Raw genomic sequence first — 19318 nt, forward strand, 5'->3', positions numbered from 1 at the left:
GTAGTTCTACCTTTTCAGTTTTGCTGAAAATGACTCTGAGTTACTTCACAAAAAAAAAATTATATATATAGAGATACATACACATATATATACATACACACACACACACACACACACACACACACACACACACACACACACACACACTATATACATATATAGTGTATATGTATATGGTATATATATTGTGTGTGTGTATATATATGTTGCGTGTATGTATGTACACAATATAAATATAAATGTATATATGTATGTATATATATATATATATATATATATATATATATATAATTAGTGAATGAAAAAAAAAATCACACTCTGGCTTTAGTATGTGTTTTAATAGATTATCAGAAAAGACAAGTACATAATTTTTGGACATAATCTCCTTGTTTTGACACTTTGTGACAAGCTTTTGTATTCTCTCATTGGCCACAAATGCGCCGCTGTCTCCACCTCTTCGTTGGACATGAATCTTCATCCTTGTAGGGCTTCTTTTATGAGACCAAAGATTTGATAGTCCGATGGGGCAAGGTCAGGGCTATAGGGAGGATGCTTTAACAAGTTTCTGACACTTCTTAGTTCTTTCATACACACTTCTGTTCATTCAAAACACTTTCTCCTTACTGTGCAAAAGGTCTTTGATAAATATCGGCACCAGACATATCCTCAAACCACAAAGAATTCATCACTGGACAGTGAATCACAAGTGTGGCAGCCATTGTTTGTCACCATACAGTCACTAATGAACTGATGAAATGTGTTCATCACGGGTTGGCTGGAGAGACGGCGACCTCGTAAGGGCTGATAAGACGGTGTGGCCATTAGAAATTTTGATCTACCATTTTTGACTGACCGTTGTGTGTGTGTTTGTATATATAGGTATGTTTCTTTCTTTTGCTTAGTTTGTCTTTGAATGTAAAATGGCCCCTACCCCTTATTTAATCTTCTACAAGTCCTGTAATTGTAAATGATCAGAGAAGCAGTACCTGACTCCAGATGATAGACTGTTTTTTGGATTTATTCCGTTAACCTACTATTATACAATGTGCCCTCCTTCTCTCTTACGCTTCTGCTATTTCTTTGCTTTCCCTCAGATTCCGAACACTACATTCTTCCTGGCCAGAGTATAATATACCCTTGAAAAATGTGTGGATTTCTTGAAGTGGTTCCGTGTTACTAGAGTTGTCATGGCTGCCTTTGAAGCAGTATTTATGGTTACCACAAACATTATGCGTTAAAGGCAAATATTCCTTGCAGTTTCTGTCTTCCACAGACCATCGCATTGAGGTGGCTGGTAACAGAGCCGTGTCCCAGTTCTCCCATTATTACAGGGCATCCCAGTAGTGAGCTCACGCCACTGGAATGCAGCAATGCATTGTATCCACGTACATCTCAACATTCAGTTTCTTCGAGATCTATTTCAGTAGCTGACACACCTATTCAGCAAATCAGAAGAAATTACCGGCCTGTGACAAAGCCGTTTGTCATGCTTCCTTTTACTGTTGTTATGGTTGTTGGTATGGTTGCTGCTTTGCTTTACTCTGTAATAATCCTTTTTGTACATTGATATGTGTGCATATGTCATGAATTAACCTTTAAACGGAATCTGTCACCTGATTTTTGCTATCTCATCTCAGCAGCTTAATGTAGGGGCAGAGACCCTGATTACAGCGATGTATCACTTACTGAGCTGCTTGCCGTCATTTTGATAAAATCCTTGTTTTCTCTACCAATTCTCTGAATGTTGAGTCCAGTATAACCCCACCCACAACTCTGATTGGCAGCTTTGTGCTGTGTACAAAGACATCTGCCAATCAGTGGAGTGGGCGTGGTTATACAGAGCTCATGAATATGGAGGACTACTTGGCAACAGGTTTACTAGTCCTCTAGTGATAATCTTCTGCTGATAAAACAGTGACTTTGGCAAAACTACACTAAGCAGACCAGTAAGAGATACATCGTTGGAGTCAGGGTCTCTTTCTCTACATCAGGCTGCTCTCAGATTAGTTGGCAAAATCCTGGTGACCAATTCCCTTTAAAAGGGTTGTCTTGGTTAGAAAATATATTTAATAGAGGGAAGTCTCACAAACCATCTATGAAGACTGACTCTGTCCTGGTGAACTCCTCCATGTATCAACACCATCTATTTTGGTCTGTCTGCAGGAGAAATCCCATAATCAGTATTTTTTGGAGGACCCTTCTAATAGGAATAGATTGTTCAAACTGAATAGCCTTTATTGTTTAGTAACTTGATAGCTTACATGAATAAGCCTAATTACCAGTACTAGCGATGGATCACTTTCTACATGAACACTTCTATGTGATCCACTAGATTGGATGTGGACATATTCTAAAGCGGTCCCAGACTAGTGTCAGAATTAAAGACCTCAGCTGTCAGCCCTTTGGCTGATTGACATGCCGTAATTCATTCTGACCGCATTTAGTAATGGTCACTGTGGAAAGCGCCCAAACCAATAATTTCCAAATCATTCTAATCACTGTCATAGTAACTGTAACACGCGTGACCTTAGACGAGCCGGGATGGGATGTTCGCCACATCTAGATATAAAGGAATAAATGGACGGTTGGGCTACGATTCCTGAGAAATTGGCAGCCAATATGCACCGCCATATTTGTGTGTAATCAAATGCATTATTTGGCTGCAGATTTCACATTGTTTAATGACATCAGTTCAATATTCCTCATTTTTATGGGATTTCTGTTTAGATTTCTACGGCTTGACGAGAATCAGCCTTGTATGAACCTTTCTTTAGACTGCAGTTAAACGGAGGTTACCCAAGGTGGATACATTATAGACAAAAGGATGTGCAGATTTCTCACTGCTCTGATTATTGACGATGGAGTACTCGTTTCAAATTGTTGAATCGTTCATTTTAATTGTTGGAAATGTATCTGGAATGGCAACTGTTCCTTCAATCCTTTTTGCTCTTTACATTTTAGGTCTTCCCATCAGCACCTACTCCAAATACTGTTACCGTAAACTGCAGAAAGTCGCAGTTACCGGAGGAAAGAAGGTGAGAAACCTTGAAGCTTGTGGTTTTATAGATTCAAAATGTTTTAGGGCTTCTATATAAACACTTCTCAATACCTAATTACCTATTGTGTTGTATGTCCTGAGCACAGAGGAAATGTAGCGGAAAGTAAGCGTTGTTCCACAGTTGTGAGCTTTTATAGCTATTCTACCAGGATATGACTACTTCTCTCCTGGCGCATTGAAGCCCTTCTCACCCGCTAGAGAGGATACTCTGTGATCACTGTGTACATGCCACTGTTATGTAGCATCCACACAGTGACAGCAGAGGATTGTTCATGGGTCCAATTCTAGCTTTCGGACCCTGCACATGTTCTTCTGATGTGGTACAGTTTACATGGTAATTTTACCGCTCAGGGTGCAAGAGCATTCCCCTGGCAAGGAGAATGAACGTTTAGGAGAGCTTGAAAATATTTTTTTACTTTGGTTAGAATGGTTTGTTTTACAGATAAGTTATTTTCAGGGTGACCTTGTAAAGTTCAGCCAAAGTGAAGACTAGAGACTGAAATTTAAGGCAGACAATCCCTGCTTGTGTTGCTGCTGTCTTAGCAGCCACGAGACATGCAGCCGCAGGGAGTGGAACATAGCAGCCGCGGGGACTCGAACATAGCAGTCGCAACACATCCAGCTGTGGGGAGTGGAACATAGCAGTCGCAACACGTGTAGCTGCGTGGAGTGGAACAGAGCAGTCGCTACACATGCAGCTGCGGGGAGTGGAACATAGCAGCCGCGGGGACTCGAACATAGCAGTCGCAACACATCCAGCAGTGGGGAGTGGAACATAGCAGTCGCAACACGTGTAGCTGCATGGAGTGGAACATAGCAGTCGCAACACATGCAGCCGCGGGGAATGGAACAGCAGTCGCATCACATGCAGCCGCGTGGAGTGGAACAGCAGTCACATCACATGCAGCCGCGTGGAGTGGAACATAGCAGTCGCAGCACATGCAGCTGCGGGGAGTGGAACATAGCAGTCGCAACACATGCAGCTGCGGGGAGTGGAACAGAGCAGTCGCGACACATGCAGCTGCGGGGAGTGGAACATAGCAGCCGTGACAGAAGCAGCTGCAGGACACAAGCAGCTGCAGGGAGTGGAACATAGAAGCCACGACACATGCAGCTGCGGGGAGTGGAACATAGAAGCCACGACACATGCAGCTGCGGGGAGTGGAACATAGAAGCCACTACACATGCAGCTGCGGGGAGTGGAACATAGCAGTCGCAACACATGCAGCTGCGGGGAGTGGAACAGAGCAGTCGCGACACATGCAGCTGCGGGGAGTGGAACATAGCAGCCGTGACAGAAGCAGCTGCAGGACACAAGCAGCTGCAGGGAGTGGAACATAGAAGCCACGACACATGCAGCTGCGGGGAGTGGAACATAGAAGCCACGACACATGCAGCCACGGGGAGTGGAACATAGAAGCCACGACACATGCAGCCGCGGGGAGTGGAACACAGAAGCCACAACACATGCAGCCGCGGGGAGTGGAACACAGAAGCCACGACACATGCAGCTGCGGGGAGTGGAACATAGAAGCCACGACATATGCAGCTGTGGGGAGTGGAACATAGAAGCCACTAAACATGCAGCTGCAGGGAGTGGAACATAGAAGCCACGACACATGCAGCCACGGGGAGTGGAACATAGAAGCCACGACACATACAGCCGCGGGGAGTGGAACACAGAAGCCACAACACATGCAGCTGTGGGAAGTGGAACATAGCAGCCGCGACACATGCACCCGCATGGAGTGGAACATAGCAGGCACGACACATGCAGCCGTGGGAAATGGAACATAGCAGACACAGCGCATGCAGCAGCAGGGAGTGGAACATAGTATTAAAGCACTTGGTTAACACTCGGGTGTGCTCAGATAACCTTATCCCAGCACTTTCGCTCATCATTAGTTAGTACTAGAAGATAAACCTGTGGGTTAATAATACCTTTGAGTAAGTCTACCCCTTTAACACATGTGTATGAGAAGTACACTGTTTAGATGGGAAAACAATGTTTGGCTTCCACTCTGCTCACAAAATTCTCAGTAAATATAAATTACCCTATGTCCCAGTGAAGTTCTAAGGGACAGACATATGTCTTTGTCTCCTGGCTTCGCCTCCTCGGACTCTGCACGCGCTGCGGTTTTGTTAATTTGATTTATTTAGCTGGGGGTTTCATTGTAGATTTTAACATCCCCATGTAAGGACATGTCATTAAATCACAGCAGGGGTACATTTCCCAGGTTTTCCTGCCAAATGTAGAAGTGCTGCTGTCACCAGCAAATAAACCAGAGGATGAAAATATACACACATTGAAAAGCTGGGGATAGTGGAGACTATGTACTGTGCGAGGGGTGTATTATTCGGAGTCCTCATGTAACTGCTCTTATCACAATCAATTAAGTGTTTTTATTGTTTTAATCTTATGTGAAAAGCATCCACTTCCATTAGGCTTGGGTGAGGTATTCTGTTTGTTCTGTGAGCCAGTAGGACATAAAGTAACACAAGGATATTGTAATAGGTGCTAATATCCAAGTTTCTAATTAATGATTTACTTGATTATATCATTTATCATATTTATCAATATTCCTGTAATGAAAAATATAGTAAACATTAAGGCCACGTCTGTATTTGGTCAGTTTTCTACCTCATTATTTGTAATGCACAATGGGCGTGCGCTAGCAATGTGCCGTCATTGAATGACGGACACTGGGACGCGGGCTGCAGCGTTTCCAGGTCCGTCACCGCTAGCGCAGATAGAGCATCTGCTAGCTCTATCTGCGCTAGCGATTTGGCATGTCGGCACTTGCGTTAACACAGCCCGTTTAACGCATGTGTTGAGCGGGCTGCTGTTAACGCAATGTGAACCTAGCCTTATACATTAAGGTGTTCAAAAATTGATTATGAAAATCAGCCCCTAGAAAGTCACTGGTAAATCGCTTGGCGTACGGATAGTTCTTGATTCTTTCTGATAATTTCGTTACGTTACTTCATAGGCCATGTTGGTAAAAGTATATCGTTTTTTTTATCTCCAATTTTACTATTGTGTTAGGGATTGAGGAAGCCGACACTGGAGGAAATTGAGCAAGCTCGGCAAGCCATTCTCACCCCATCTCTGTTTGGGAGCTCTCTGGAGGAGATTATGGAAAGGCAGAAAGAAGTGTATCCTGACCGGCGGCTGCCTTGGGTGCAGACTCAGCTCTCCTTGCAAGTGTTGGCATTGGGAGGTGAAAGGACGGAAGGAATATTCAGGTGTGTTTCACGGGGAAGTATTTCATGTAGATAACCAGCAGTAGTGAATCCAAGACACCGCAAAGATGCAGATGGTTCCGTTCTGTAGGATCCACTCGTGGTTTTGGCTTACAGATATTCAGTATATTGATGTGTGAGGCTAAGTGCACACGTTGCAGAAATTTCCGCGGCAAATCTGCGCCTCCTGCCGCGGGTATATCGCATGCGGAATTGGCATGCATATTCCCGCAGAAAACTAGCGTTTTGCAAGCATAATTAGCTTGCAGAATGCTAGCGTTTTCCAAGCGATCTGTAGCATCGCTTGGAAAACTGATTGACAGGTTGGTCACACTTGTCAAACATAGTGTTTGACAAGTGTGACCAACTTTTTACTATTGATGCAGCCTATGCCGCATCAATAGTAAAAGATAGAATGTTAAAAATAATAATAAAAAAAAATGGCTATACTCATCTACCGCAAACAGCCGATCTCCTCAGCCACTTCCGTTCCTATAGATGGTGTGTGCAGGACCTTCGATGTCGTCATCGCAGGTCCTTCACACACCATCTACAGGAACGGAAGTGGCCGCGTGCAGCGCTGAGGGGCAGGAAGACTCCCGGGGCCATAGAAGGTGAGTATATCACGATTTTTTTATTTTAATTCTTTTTTTTTTTAACAATTATATGGTGCCCAGTCCGTGGAGGAGAGTCTCCTCTCCTCCACCCTGGGTACCAACCGCACATGATCTGCTTACTTCCCGCATGGTGGGCATAGCCCCATGCGGGAAGTAAGCCGATCAATGCATTCCTAGGTGTGCGGAATCCACGCGATTCCGCAAATGTAATGAACATGCTGCGTTTTTTTTCTGGAATGCGAATCCGCTCAGGAAAAAAATGCAGCATGTGCACAAAAAATGCAGATTGCATTCTATTAAATAGGATGCTTAAAGGGACACTGTCGCCTGAATTTGGAGGGAACAATCTTCAGCCATGGAGGCGGGGTTTGAGGGTTTTTGATTCACCCTTTCCTTACCCGCTGGCTGCATGCTGGCTGCAATATTGGATTGAAGTTCATTCTCTGTCCTCCATAGTACATGCCTGCACAAGCCAATCTTGCCTTGCGCAGGCGTCTACTATGGAGGACAGATAATGAACTTCAATCCAATATTGCAGCCAGCGGGTAAGGAAAGGGTGAATCAAACACCCAAAAACCCCGCCTCCATGGCTGAAGATTGTTCCCTCCAAATTCAGGTGACAGTGTCCCTTTAATGTGAGCATTTTTTTTGCGGTTTTATGGCATTTTTATAGCGAAAAACCGCGAAAAATCTGCTATGTGTGCACACAGCCTGAGAATAGATATGCATCAGATTCACCTAATAATGTGCTTCTACGATCTCATATTTACTATGATATAAAACAATGACTTCTTTTTATTCCTATGCTATTTTTATTCTCTTTTTATCATTTTGGTGTAGAGTCCCTGGCGATATTGATGAAGTGAATGCACTAAAGCTGCAGGTGGAACAGTGGAGAATTCCAGACAATTTGTCTGACCCAACCGTTCCTGGTAAATACATCCATTCTTCGTAACACTAATATTTATTTACATTTTCTTAAAATAATTTTTAATAGTTATTAAACTTTGCAAATCACTTTATTAGGGTATTTTCATTGTTATAAAACATTGCATGTAAGTAGCTTCCAAACCCCTGCTTGTCCGCTTTATACAGGGTGGAGCGCGGTAATTTGCTTTTTTGCACTGCATGCTGTGGCGGCACTGTTGGTCGAAGAGAGGGGAGAGTGGGTGTGGCTTACAGTGGCTGATGGGAGATTTGTATTCCTCTGCCTTTCAGTTGCCATCATGCAGTGGACACGTGAGGAGAGGTCATTTTGTGTTGAAGCGTATTTTTCAAATGCCCACTCGATCATTGCAGTGCAGCGTGCTTTTCGTTTACAATTCGCTGTTCCTCCACGCGGACGTGTTCCTGGACGGCAATCAATTGTAAATTGGGTGAATGCATTCAGAACAGCAGGGAATGTGTCATGTGTACGAAGGGGACCTGAGAGAAGGATTACAACACCACAAAACATCGAGAGAGTTAGAGCAGCAGTACTGCAATCTCCGAAACGCTCTGCTCGGAAGCAATCATTTGCTCTTGGCATTTCAAGACGTTCTCTCTCCATGAGATGTGAACTGGCCAGCACGCTCACCAGATTTAGCCCCATGCGATTTTTTCCTTTGGGGTTACCTGAAGTCTAAGGTGTATATCAACCGTCCCAACACCTTGGAAGACCTAAGGAACAATATTGAAGCTGAAATTGGCAGAATACCAGTGGACATGCTTGTTAGAGTTCATGAAAACTTCAGAAAACGTATGCAGCAGTGTGTGGATAGCGAAGGTCGACATTTGCCAGATACACTATTTAAAACCATGTAATTTAAAAATTCCATTACTGTTCAGTATAATTAAAATATAAAATACATTTTCCTAATGATCATAATTTTTTTATTTCATTCCCAAATCAGCAAATTACCGCGCTCCACCCTGTATTTGCTGCCTTCAGCTCCACTGATATCAGAATATACTCATTTTGGAGTACAGATGATGGCAGTGAAAGGGTTAGCACCTGTGTCTCACTAACTCTGGGTTGATCAGGCTACAAATCGGCAAAATGCTATTTTATTTTCTTTGTTGGATCATTTATGGAGAGGAGAAATAACTTTGTAGCATATCATGTACAAAGGATGTGCTGCCAGCAACATGAAAGTTGCATAGTGACAGAATAATCGTATTGATTATTCAAGCATTATGCATTTTGTGTCGGCCTTGTGAATGGTCCTTTAAAAGAGCAACCATCAATTGGCAAACATAGTTGATAGCTTGTGCTAGACTCGAAAACATAGACTCTAATAGCCAGTCATACATTTGGGTGGCATAATGCTTTAATAAACTGTATTGGAAAGTGTAGTCGTTTTTTTTTAAATTTTCAATAATGGGAGTAAACCATATAGTTATATAACCTCCAAACTTGCCTCAAGTCGTTTCTGATTATTTTATTTTTCTAGAATTGTACCTTATGGCATCTGTAACATTAATCTCCGTTATGGAATGTATAGTTGATGCCATGAGGTCAGAAACATGCAGCTCTCCTTTGATGCTTGTGCTGAGCCAAGCTGTTATCAAGTCCATTCTTCTATGGAAACATAAGCTGGTGATGACAAGGAGCCGTTCCTGAGGCATGAGTAGGATATGTGGGATATGGAGAATGTTCGCATTAGTCTCAGGAATCTGTGCTATGAATACACTGGACTTAGATTTTAACCTGTGATCGCTGCCGTTTAACCCCTTGGGTTCCTCAGACCTATGTATATAAAGGATGTGACCTGACCATATACGTTCTAGAATTTATACGTTATATAGAATTACCTGTTGCATTTTGTTTCCTCCTTTGGGTGTTTTACAGTTTGTCTTCCTGTGATAATATATTATTCTTCCCTGCATCTTTTGTCTTGGAAAACAAATTTATTCCATGAAGACCTTTTTGTTCGATATTTTAACCTCCTGTGGATTTGTGTCACATATGACCAGTACTTTCTTCTGATTGCTGAACATTTCTAAGATCATCACAGCACATTTTTACTAATTTTTCCTTCAGCATCGCTCTTGAAGCTTTGGTATCGAGAGTTGGAGGAGCCACTAATCCCACAACAATTCTACAAGCAGTGCATTAGTAACTATGAAAATCCCGACGCCGCAGTGTCCGTTGTGCAGCAGCTTCCTGAACTGAACAGACTGGTGCTGTGTTACCTCATCCACTTCCTCCAGGTATGTTATCACAGGAGGGCAAGCTCATCGATCATTTGCCGTTCTCTGGATTCTACAGGCTTGGGATGAAAGTCTGTAGTCTCTCTAAGTGACTGCAGACTTCTGCATGCTGAGTTTTCTGGCATTGATGGTCAGACTAGACTTGCTCATCTTCTCCCATTGAGAGAGGACGAGCAAGTCTAGTCGACACATGACAGCAAACTCTTTCCAAGCCTGGACAACCCCCCACCTTGACTATATTATATTTTATTTCTGTATTTCTTAGCTTTTATATTCTGGCACAGTTCCTCTGGAAATCTTTTAAGCAATGGTGTGTAAAGTTGTATATACATCCTTATCTACATGAGACGTTTCAGGTTTCTTCTACAAATACATTGTGTTATGCACTGATCTTGAGTTACAGCCTTTATACCAATTCTGAGCCACATTCACAGATCTCTCAGCCTTCCTGGCTCCACAGAGCACGTTCATAAGAGAACATCATTTCAACAATCCAAGAAATTGTGAATTCAAGTACCCTAAGGGGACTAAAAATGTTTTTTTTCTTTCTATATTAAAAATAAAAAAAATTAAAATGCCAATTCTTTTTTTCCTTTAAAAATAAATGAAAAAATAATCATATTTTGATGTAATCACTCCCAAACCCGTTCTTAAATCTAAGTTGTCAAAAATAAATTTACCCAATAGAGTAAAAGCCATAAGGAGTAAAAATTCATAAAACTGTGGGGAGATCACATGTCCTATGTACTGTGGTATTTAAGAAAGCGCAGCTTGCCATGCAGAAAAGCAAGCCCTCACAGAGCTCAATCAACAGAAAAACAAAAAAGTTACTGGTCTCAGAAAATGGCAATACAAACCCTTTGGGGGGTTTGTTTACTTCTTAACGGGAACCTGTCATGCGAACTAGAGACCTGGCAATCACCTGAAGCAGTGTTGGGATTTTTCGCTGGAGCATTTAATAGAACAATGTACTTGGCTGTAATAGAGTAGCCGCGCTCTGACTCATGTCGCCCATGGTTTGGGCAGCTGGAATGGTTTGACAGGTTCCATTTGAATTCTAATAAACAACGAGCACCATAAAGGATAAAGAATGGCAGAATTTGCAGGGATTTTTTACCATTTCATCCCTCTTGATTTTTTTTTCCCCATTTTTAGTACGGTACATTGCTATTTTCCGTGCCACCGTTCATTTTCCTATACAATTCAGGTGAATTGTATGATCTAATGAGTTCGGGTGATGAACCGGCCGCCTGCAGTGCAGACCTTCAACACTTGGTGCATTATAAAATGAAAAATCCTGCGAAGACCCTGGAGCGTGGTGCAGCGAGAATCCATGCAGACAAGAATGTGACAACCTTCCCCTCCCAAAACTCCAGCAACTGGTCTCCCAGACATCCACAGACTGTCATAAAATAAGAGTGGATGCTGCACCGTGGTAGACATGGCCCTGTCCCAACTTTTTTTTTTTTTTTTTTTTTTTAAAGTGTTGCCGCTATCAATTTTTAAATAAGTAATTTTTTTCAAAAGAAGTGGAATAATGTCTCACTTTCACCTTCTGATCTATGTTCTGTTGTATAAAAATGTGGCTATAAGAGATTACCAAATCATGACATTCTTGTTCTCTATACATTTTACATATCATAGTTACATAGGTTGGAAAAAAGACTCGGGTCCATCAAGTTCAATGTTTCTCCATCAATTATACACTCTTTGTCACTAAATTATCTATAGTCTACAATGCCATTCCTGCTGAGGAAATCGTCCAGCCCTTTTTTAAAAGCTTGTTATAGTGTCTGCCATTACTGCTTCTTGTGGTCGGCCATTCCATAGTTTGACTGCTCTAACTGTAAAGAACCCTTTCCTGTTTAGCTGCCGGAGTCTCCTTTCTTCCACCCATAATGAGTGCCCCCTGGTCCTTTCGTACGGTCTTTGGAAGGAATAAGTCATGTGCCAGTGTTTGGTACGAGTCACACAAATATTTATAAATGAGATCTCTTCCAAAACATCTTTTTTTCTAAGCTAAACAAGACCAACTTTCCCAAACTTAGTACTTAAAGGGTTATTCTTATGTTCTGGTCTCCTGCTTGCCGAGGGGAAGCACAGGGACACAGAAGCTGGTGAGATCCAGCAATAAAGCCAGATTCAGTACAGTGCGTGCAAGCTCTATGGACAATAACTTGTATGAACTGCAATCCATGACTAGGAGACCAGCCAATGCTTATAGACTGCTGAAGTGGCCGGTAACCTAGCCAAGAAGGAGAACACAAAGAATTAAAAAAAAAAAAAAAAAGTCTTCTCAATAAAAGCTAAATCACAAAGTTGCTTGGTTTTAAAATTACTTTACAGTTTGACCCATTTAAGGAGACGAGACAGCCCCTCTAACAGTCAGGGCCCACATCACAGCGCTGCTTTTATGTCCCTTTAATTAGGTGCAGACGAAAAGTGAGACAACATATAATGGGACAGCACGGTGGCGCAGTGGTTAGCACTACAGCCTTGCAGCGCTGGGGTCCTGGGTTCAAACCCCACCAAGGACAACACCTGCAAAGAGTTTGTATGTTCTCCCCGTGTTTGCGTGGGTTTCCTCCGGGTGCTCCAGTTTCCTCCCACACTCCAAAGACATACTGATAGGGAATTTAGATTGTGAGCCCCATTGGGGACAGCGATGATAATGTGTGCAACCTGTAAAGCGCTGCGGAATATGTTAGCGCTGTATAAAAATAAAGATTATTATTATTATTAATGGAAGCACTTTTAAGAGAAAAATAATAACTGACCTCTCTTTTTATTTCTAAACAGATTTTCTCCCAACCTTCCAACGTGGGCACAACAAAGATGGACGTCAACAATCTCGCTATGGTCATGGCTCCAAATTGTCTGCGTTGTCAGTCAGATGACCCCAGAATTATTTTTGAGAACACTCGGAAGGAGATGTCTTTTCTGAGGATGCTAATTGTCCATCTAGACACCAGTTTTGTTAGGGGGTTGCTGTGAGAGTGGAAAATGTCAGCTGTTCTCTATGGTTCCTGTTACTTTTATATATCAGAATTGTTTTCTCATTTCTTAAGAGAACAAGGTGCGTCCCCTCTGGAGGATTCATACCTGTACTAGAGCGTCAGGATATTTCTAGCACTTTTCAAATCTGTGCTTTTTAGAGGTCATGAGTGCCAAAAGCATTAGATATGACTTCATCGGAGGTGCTCGGAGAACTTGTGAAAGCATGTCTGCTCTCGGTGGTGGGAAAACAATACCTGCTTCTTTGTTCTCACAGTGAATGTTTCATTGTAGAAAGGTTTCCCTCGTGCAGAGACATTAAAGTGCGCTGAAAATTAAAGTGTGAGATATTAGGAAATCGCGGCTATTTACTATGTGCTATCGCTCTGGAGGGGCCGGAGCTCTTAATATATTTTATTTTATTTTTTATTCTCTGTATGTTAATTTTGCTTTAAGCTCTCAGCTGTAATGTCGGAGCTCGGGGTGACCATTGTGACTATACAATATAATATGTCAGGCTTTTAATTCCACTAATGAGTCTGTTGCAAACGTGAATAGTTTATTCAAGGTGTGAATTCCATTTCTCACTGTCTACTATTAAATGCGACATAAATCTAAGCCAAAAGTCCGGTAAGTTCAGGTGCCGTTACCTGCCCTGACATCGCGGGAGCAGCGACATGTGACGTACCATAGTTCCTATAACTCAGTACTGAAGGTCCGGCACATATTACAACATATGGCGAATTATGCTATAGTTCAGGATCATTTGTTGGGAAGCAGACATTGGTTTCAGGAGGTAGTCATTTTATGCTACCTGTTCGTTACTCTTTTCCTGTGAGACAGTACAGGGCTTTTTTTTCTTCTTGTATCCCATTGATCTGTTGCAAAATATTGGTCTCTGCGGAATTTACTGTAAAATGATTGTTGCTTCCAAATCTTGCAAGCCTCGAAGATGGATTTGATGACTGACTCAATGAAAGTCATATTTTCCTTTCTCTAGTTTTACTATATAACTTTTGTTATAAAAAAGTTACACAGACGGTGGCCATTACTGCACCTTATCTTTCCTCAAGTGAAAAGGGGTTAGTTCAATGTCAGACACAGTGTGCTTGAGTGAGTGGCGCTGTTTCTGGGAATGATCCTAAACAAGAACCTGCCATCAGGACCCTGCTCGTTAAACTAAAGGTATGGGCATAAAGGCGCTGTTCTACTGATTTAATAGGTACCTTCAGTGTAGAAATCCATAGCCTGATTGTTGTTTAATTATCAGTACAAGCTTTGGTGCAATAAGCTCTTCGTGCATCAGGGCGGGACTGGCTCTTGTGCATATTGATCTCGCTGTGGACTTCAGGAAAATGGCGCCTGTGTCGCGCACAGATTTAGATCTCTGCTCAATGACAAGCCGAGATCTCAATCTGCACATGTGCCGCCACGGCACCATTTTACTAAAAATCAACGGGAGGTCATTGTGCACATGCGCCAACACTGGCCCCATTTTCCTAAAGTCATCAATGGATGGAAGCGCTGCCCGTGGTCAGGACGGCGCCGCCGAGAAATTTTAAACGAATAGAAGCTACAGATGCTAAGGGCAGAGGGGGAGCTGTGGCAAAGCCAAAAATCTTACCCACAGTACCGCCCCACTGTCCCACCCCAATGCACGAACATCATATTGCACCAAAACTTGGAATGATAATTTATACATCAACCAGGCTGCGGATTGTTACACAGAAGGTACCAATTAAATCAGTAGAACGGTACCTTATTATGCCCATACCTTTAGTTTAACATGCATAATCCTGATGACAGGTTCTCTTTAAAGGGTTTTTTTTTACTATAGACCTAAAAACTATCACTCATGTAGTTGCCAACTACCTGCCTGTTCTATCTGGCGCCGGCACAGACCTCCTGCAATTCAGCTGCTCCGCATCAACATCTTTCCCTCTTCGAGGCTGCTCTGTCGACATGCCGGGATCATGCTGATTGACAGCCGGCTCCCCGCAGTTAGGCAGCAGTGAGCCTGCAGTCAATCAGCATGATGTCAGCATTCATTCCCCATCAACAGAGCAGAGTGGAAGAGAAGCCACTTGTCTGTCGATGTGACATCAGTGGTAGCTGCCGAATCGCCGGCTGGAGCGGTTTGTCTCCGATGTGCACCAGCAGAGATAGGAGCCAGTCACAACAGGCAAGTAGGTAGCAACTACCTGTCTTAGTTCTTAGGCCCATGGTAAAACAAAAAATATTCTGGATAACCCCTTTAAATGTTACCACCAAAAACACCGATCTTTTTGCATCTTTTTTTGTATTATAACACATGCGTGCTCAACCTCTACAACTGGTAAACTGATGACCTCGGGAACAGGAGAGCAGCTCTAAAAAAAATGGTGTACAAAATGATAGGGCAAATGTGTTTTACTCTACAGATAAGGCACAGAGCTTGTTTTCTCAGCAGATCCCGTTTACTATGTACTGTGATTTTTTTTTTTTCAATGTTTTCACGTGGGACTGCATCTTAGATACTGAAGTGTGAAATCTGTAGTAAACTGTACTAACAAGTATCATTTTCACAATTCACTGAAATGCAGAATAATGTGAACACCCGTCCGAATAGTAAACATTTACTACCAAAACGTGTCTAAATATGTGAAAACTCAATCTTACGGAAGTATTGTGCCACACTGAGCAACACATTGAGACAATGTAACATATACCGGTAAGTTCTGAGTTCATGCTCTAAAAAGGCGTCTGTTTTCTGACCTGGAAATATGAACGGTAAAATATCATTACCAGCTTCTATGGTATATAACATACACCAGTGTCCATGGTGCTTATCTAGTAAATGGAAACTATTTTATCCATCACTGAATTTTCTTACTGTGATTGTCAAGTGTCACTAATACAAATCCCGGCCACTGGTTTCAATTTGTTTTATTGAGTTTATCTGCTTTATTACAAGGGCGGTTTACAAATACTTACAGAATGCTTTAGGGTGATGCAGAATACTCGGTTATATATACTTGCTTATATATTGTCAGATCTCAGGTTTGAAACGTAGGAGTAGGTCTGTATTGGAGAACGTTTTTAACCGCCCATACAAATTAGAACTGAGAGCTACTTTTCCTATCTCTACTATGAACGTACATGATTGGTTTAGCCAATGGCCAGAGGGGAAAAAGTAGCTGTCAGACACATCTGATTGGGGTTTATCTCCATGCGGGAACAAAGGATCGGCCTTGTTGGAATCAAACATGCCTGATTCCTCTGCCCCAAACCCCATATACATACCATTTGCAATTTACTTCTTATTAAAAATCCGCTCCGTTCTCAAAAACGGATGGATTTTATAATGTTCTAGTTTGCAGCAGTGACCATAACCTAGGCGACGAGCAGTAGTCTTCTCAGTGGTGGCCAGGCTGCTAAACATGGAGCACAGTGCTGGACGTATCTCTGGATCTGGCCAGCCTCAGTGCCCGTATGATCCTCCAATGCTGCACAGGCAAAGTTGGGAGAGTGCAGAGTTCAGACCAACGGTGCAAACATGCTACTGGCCCTAAGTATAAAATGAAAAGAAGCACACTGACCCCGAGCAGCAGGAAGCTGCAGGGCTGAGGCTCGGTGCACTCCTGAAAACTCATAATGAGACAACCCACTCAATAGTCTGTCTGATTCCCATAGTATTAAAAGGGCAGTTCAATCATTTCCAACTGTTTCCCTATCGACAGGATAGGGGTCTGATCCCTGGAACACTTAGGGTGCTTTCACATTGCGTTCATGGGTCCCATATGCGCTGACGGGGCTATAGACTGTAATGGTGATGGCAGAGCGAACTTGTGATCTGACGTGCATCATTTTCAGCAGTGTATAACTACAGGAGGCGGACACTCAGATAGTCTACTACGTCTGAATGTCCGCCTCCAGTAGGTGTAAACTCCCGAAAATGATGCACATCAGATCACACGCACACTCTGCCATCACTATTACAGTCCATGACCCCATTGGTGCATACAACCGAACCCCGTTTTGTGGGGAGGTTTGGAAGTATGCCCCGATGGGACCCAGAAATGCAATGTGAAAGCACCCTTAGCATTGGGACGCCCACTGATCATGACAACTGAGCAGCTGTTGTGTAACTGTGGAGTCCCTGAGGGGGCACATTGCTCCTCCTACATTCATTGTCTATGGGACTGTTGAAGATAGCTGAGTGCTATACTCGGTTACAGTGTGCAGTGTGCCCCCAGGACCCCCAATGATCAGACAAAGTATCATTTATTCACAAGATAGGTGGTGTAGCTGTGGGACAACACATTTAAAAGCCATGAATCAACTCGGTTTAGGAGGAGAAATGCCACTACATCATATTTCAGCTGTCATTATATACAATTAATGGGAACCTGTCGGCTGCACCAAATTCGACTGCACCCACGTCTATATTTTAACAAGCTCCTTATGCCTGATTGATTGTAAGAGGGTACATGCGTGCTATGTTATTTCCTCCCTGGGCATGCGCACTGTGCCAATAAAGCCGGTGTGCGTACACCCAACTTCATTAAACATCTCCAGGGAGGCAAAACGTAGCGGATGTGAGGATATGTGCAAAAAGCCAATGGTGATGTCGCTCTTGGAAATCAGGTCAGTCACAAGTTGGGAGGGAGGCATCAGCCTGGGGGAATCGATGCCCAGCTGGATTAGTCCTCACAGATCTGTATAACGCTAGCACGGACTAAACAAATATAGAGCAATTGTTGAGGCATAAGAAGGGGCTTGTTAGAATGGGACATAGCCAGGTTATTTTAAGAGGAACCTTTCATCCTCCATGGCTTCCCCTAAAAGCTGCTGTGACTGTGTTAGTGCTTTACAATAAGTAGTTGATCTTACCATACATACATTTAATGTATTCTGTTAGTTCATGATCACATTCATGCTGCACATTTTTGGTGTAGATTCTGCACTGACAGTCTACATCAAACAGTAGAGCTGCATCACCCCTATGGGGACAGAGCTGAGAACCACCCAAAATGGGGAGTCCAGCTGTACACATCTATGTGCTGCACACTTTCCATCGGTGTGGATGATGCTATACCATTTGCCTTGGACCCTTCTTGGACTTCTATGATAGATCAAGATGGAAGCCACGCCAAGTCAGCACTCCCCTTCATCTTCCCTTTCCTGTGAAATCTTGCACAAATTCAGATATAAAACCACAGAACGTTTTTCATCCTTTTAACTCATTTCTACGATATCCATGCAATATCTGGAGGAGTTTATGTATAAACACTTTTGACAGAAAAGGAGCCCTCTCTACCTTTTGATTTCTTTTATGCTGAGGTGTATAAATTACTATGTCTAAAATGGTAAAATGCTTTATTTTATTTTATTTGGTTTGTCAAAGCCGGACTGCCAGGATATGTAATTCTGTTTACTCTTGTGCCATTTGGTCTCTTTTCGTGGTGCGTTAATATGGCGGGGTTTCTGAAAATGTTTGTATCTTTTGGTTTGATTCTGAAATTGCAGTTGTGTTTCTGTTCTAGAATGTGCTCTACACTGGAACTTTGGCGGTAACATGTACGTGCATTAATTCATCTGCAACATTTTCTGCTTTTGTATTTTGCATCAGCAAATAAAAAAAAAATATTTTACATTGTAATTGAGTGTTGGCATTATTAGTTTACAGAACAGTGTTATTTTTTTTTTTTTTTTTTAAGCGAAATTTAGGTGGTAAGATTTTATTCAGCAAGTATTTAATATCTCAATTTATAAATCGAAAGAATCCGGCACTCGAATGAGGGTTATGGTGAAATCAGAAGAAAAATGTAAACTGTTGTCCAGACAGTGTGCACAATCATGACGTCTCGGTCTTGCATATATTGTACCTTTTTCAAACATACACACTGAGAGATCAGGGTAAATTGTATGACATCCTTCAGATAGTGTTGCCGCTGCACCACAAGCGACGGAGGTTGCATTATCAAATTGCACTGTTTGCTCTCTCACCCACGCCTCAGCTGTCAGAACCTGGTGAATCCTCTTCAACACACTATCTGAAGGATGCCGTACAATTTACCCACAACAGGATGTCTCAGGATCATCAGGGTGTATTATTATTATGTTTGAAAAAGGTCTAAGTAAGATTGAACGAAATATCACATATTGTAAAAAAAAGTTTAGACAACATAATACATTTTTCATCTGATTTCACCATAAGTAGACTGTGAGCCCT

General features: G+C 42.4%; 1 protein-coding gene across 1 annotated transcript in view; it reads left to right on the forward strand.

Annotated features, from left to right (window-relative positions):
- The window catches only part of LOC138664945 (rho GTPase-activating protein 39-like), a 102837-nt gene extending 89402 nt beyond the window's left edge, over positions 1-13435 (forward strand). The window contains exons 6-10 of the mRNA XM_069752007.1: positions 2962-3035; positions 6105-6304; positions 7759-7850; positions 9941-10110; positions 12910-13435. Coding sequence (XP_069608108.1) covers positions 2962-3035; positions 6105-6304; positions 7759-7850; positions 9941-10110; positions 12910-13104 — 731 coding nt within the window. The 3' untranslated portion in view covers positions 13105-13435. The remainder of the gene's footprint in view (positions 1-2961; positions 3036-6104; positions 6305-7758; positions 7851-9940; positions 10111-12909) is intronic.
- The last annotated feature ends 5883 nt before the right edge of the window (positions 13436-19318 follow it).

Source organism: Ranitomeya imitator, chromosome 2 (assembly GCF_032444005.1).
Source record: "Ranitomeya imitator isolate aRanImi1 chromosome 2, aRanImi1.pri, whole genome shotgun sequence".
In the NCBI taxonomy this organism is placed as follows: Eukaryota; Metazoa; Chordata; class Amphibia; order Anura; family Dendrobatidae; genus Ranitomeya; species Ranitomeya imitator.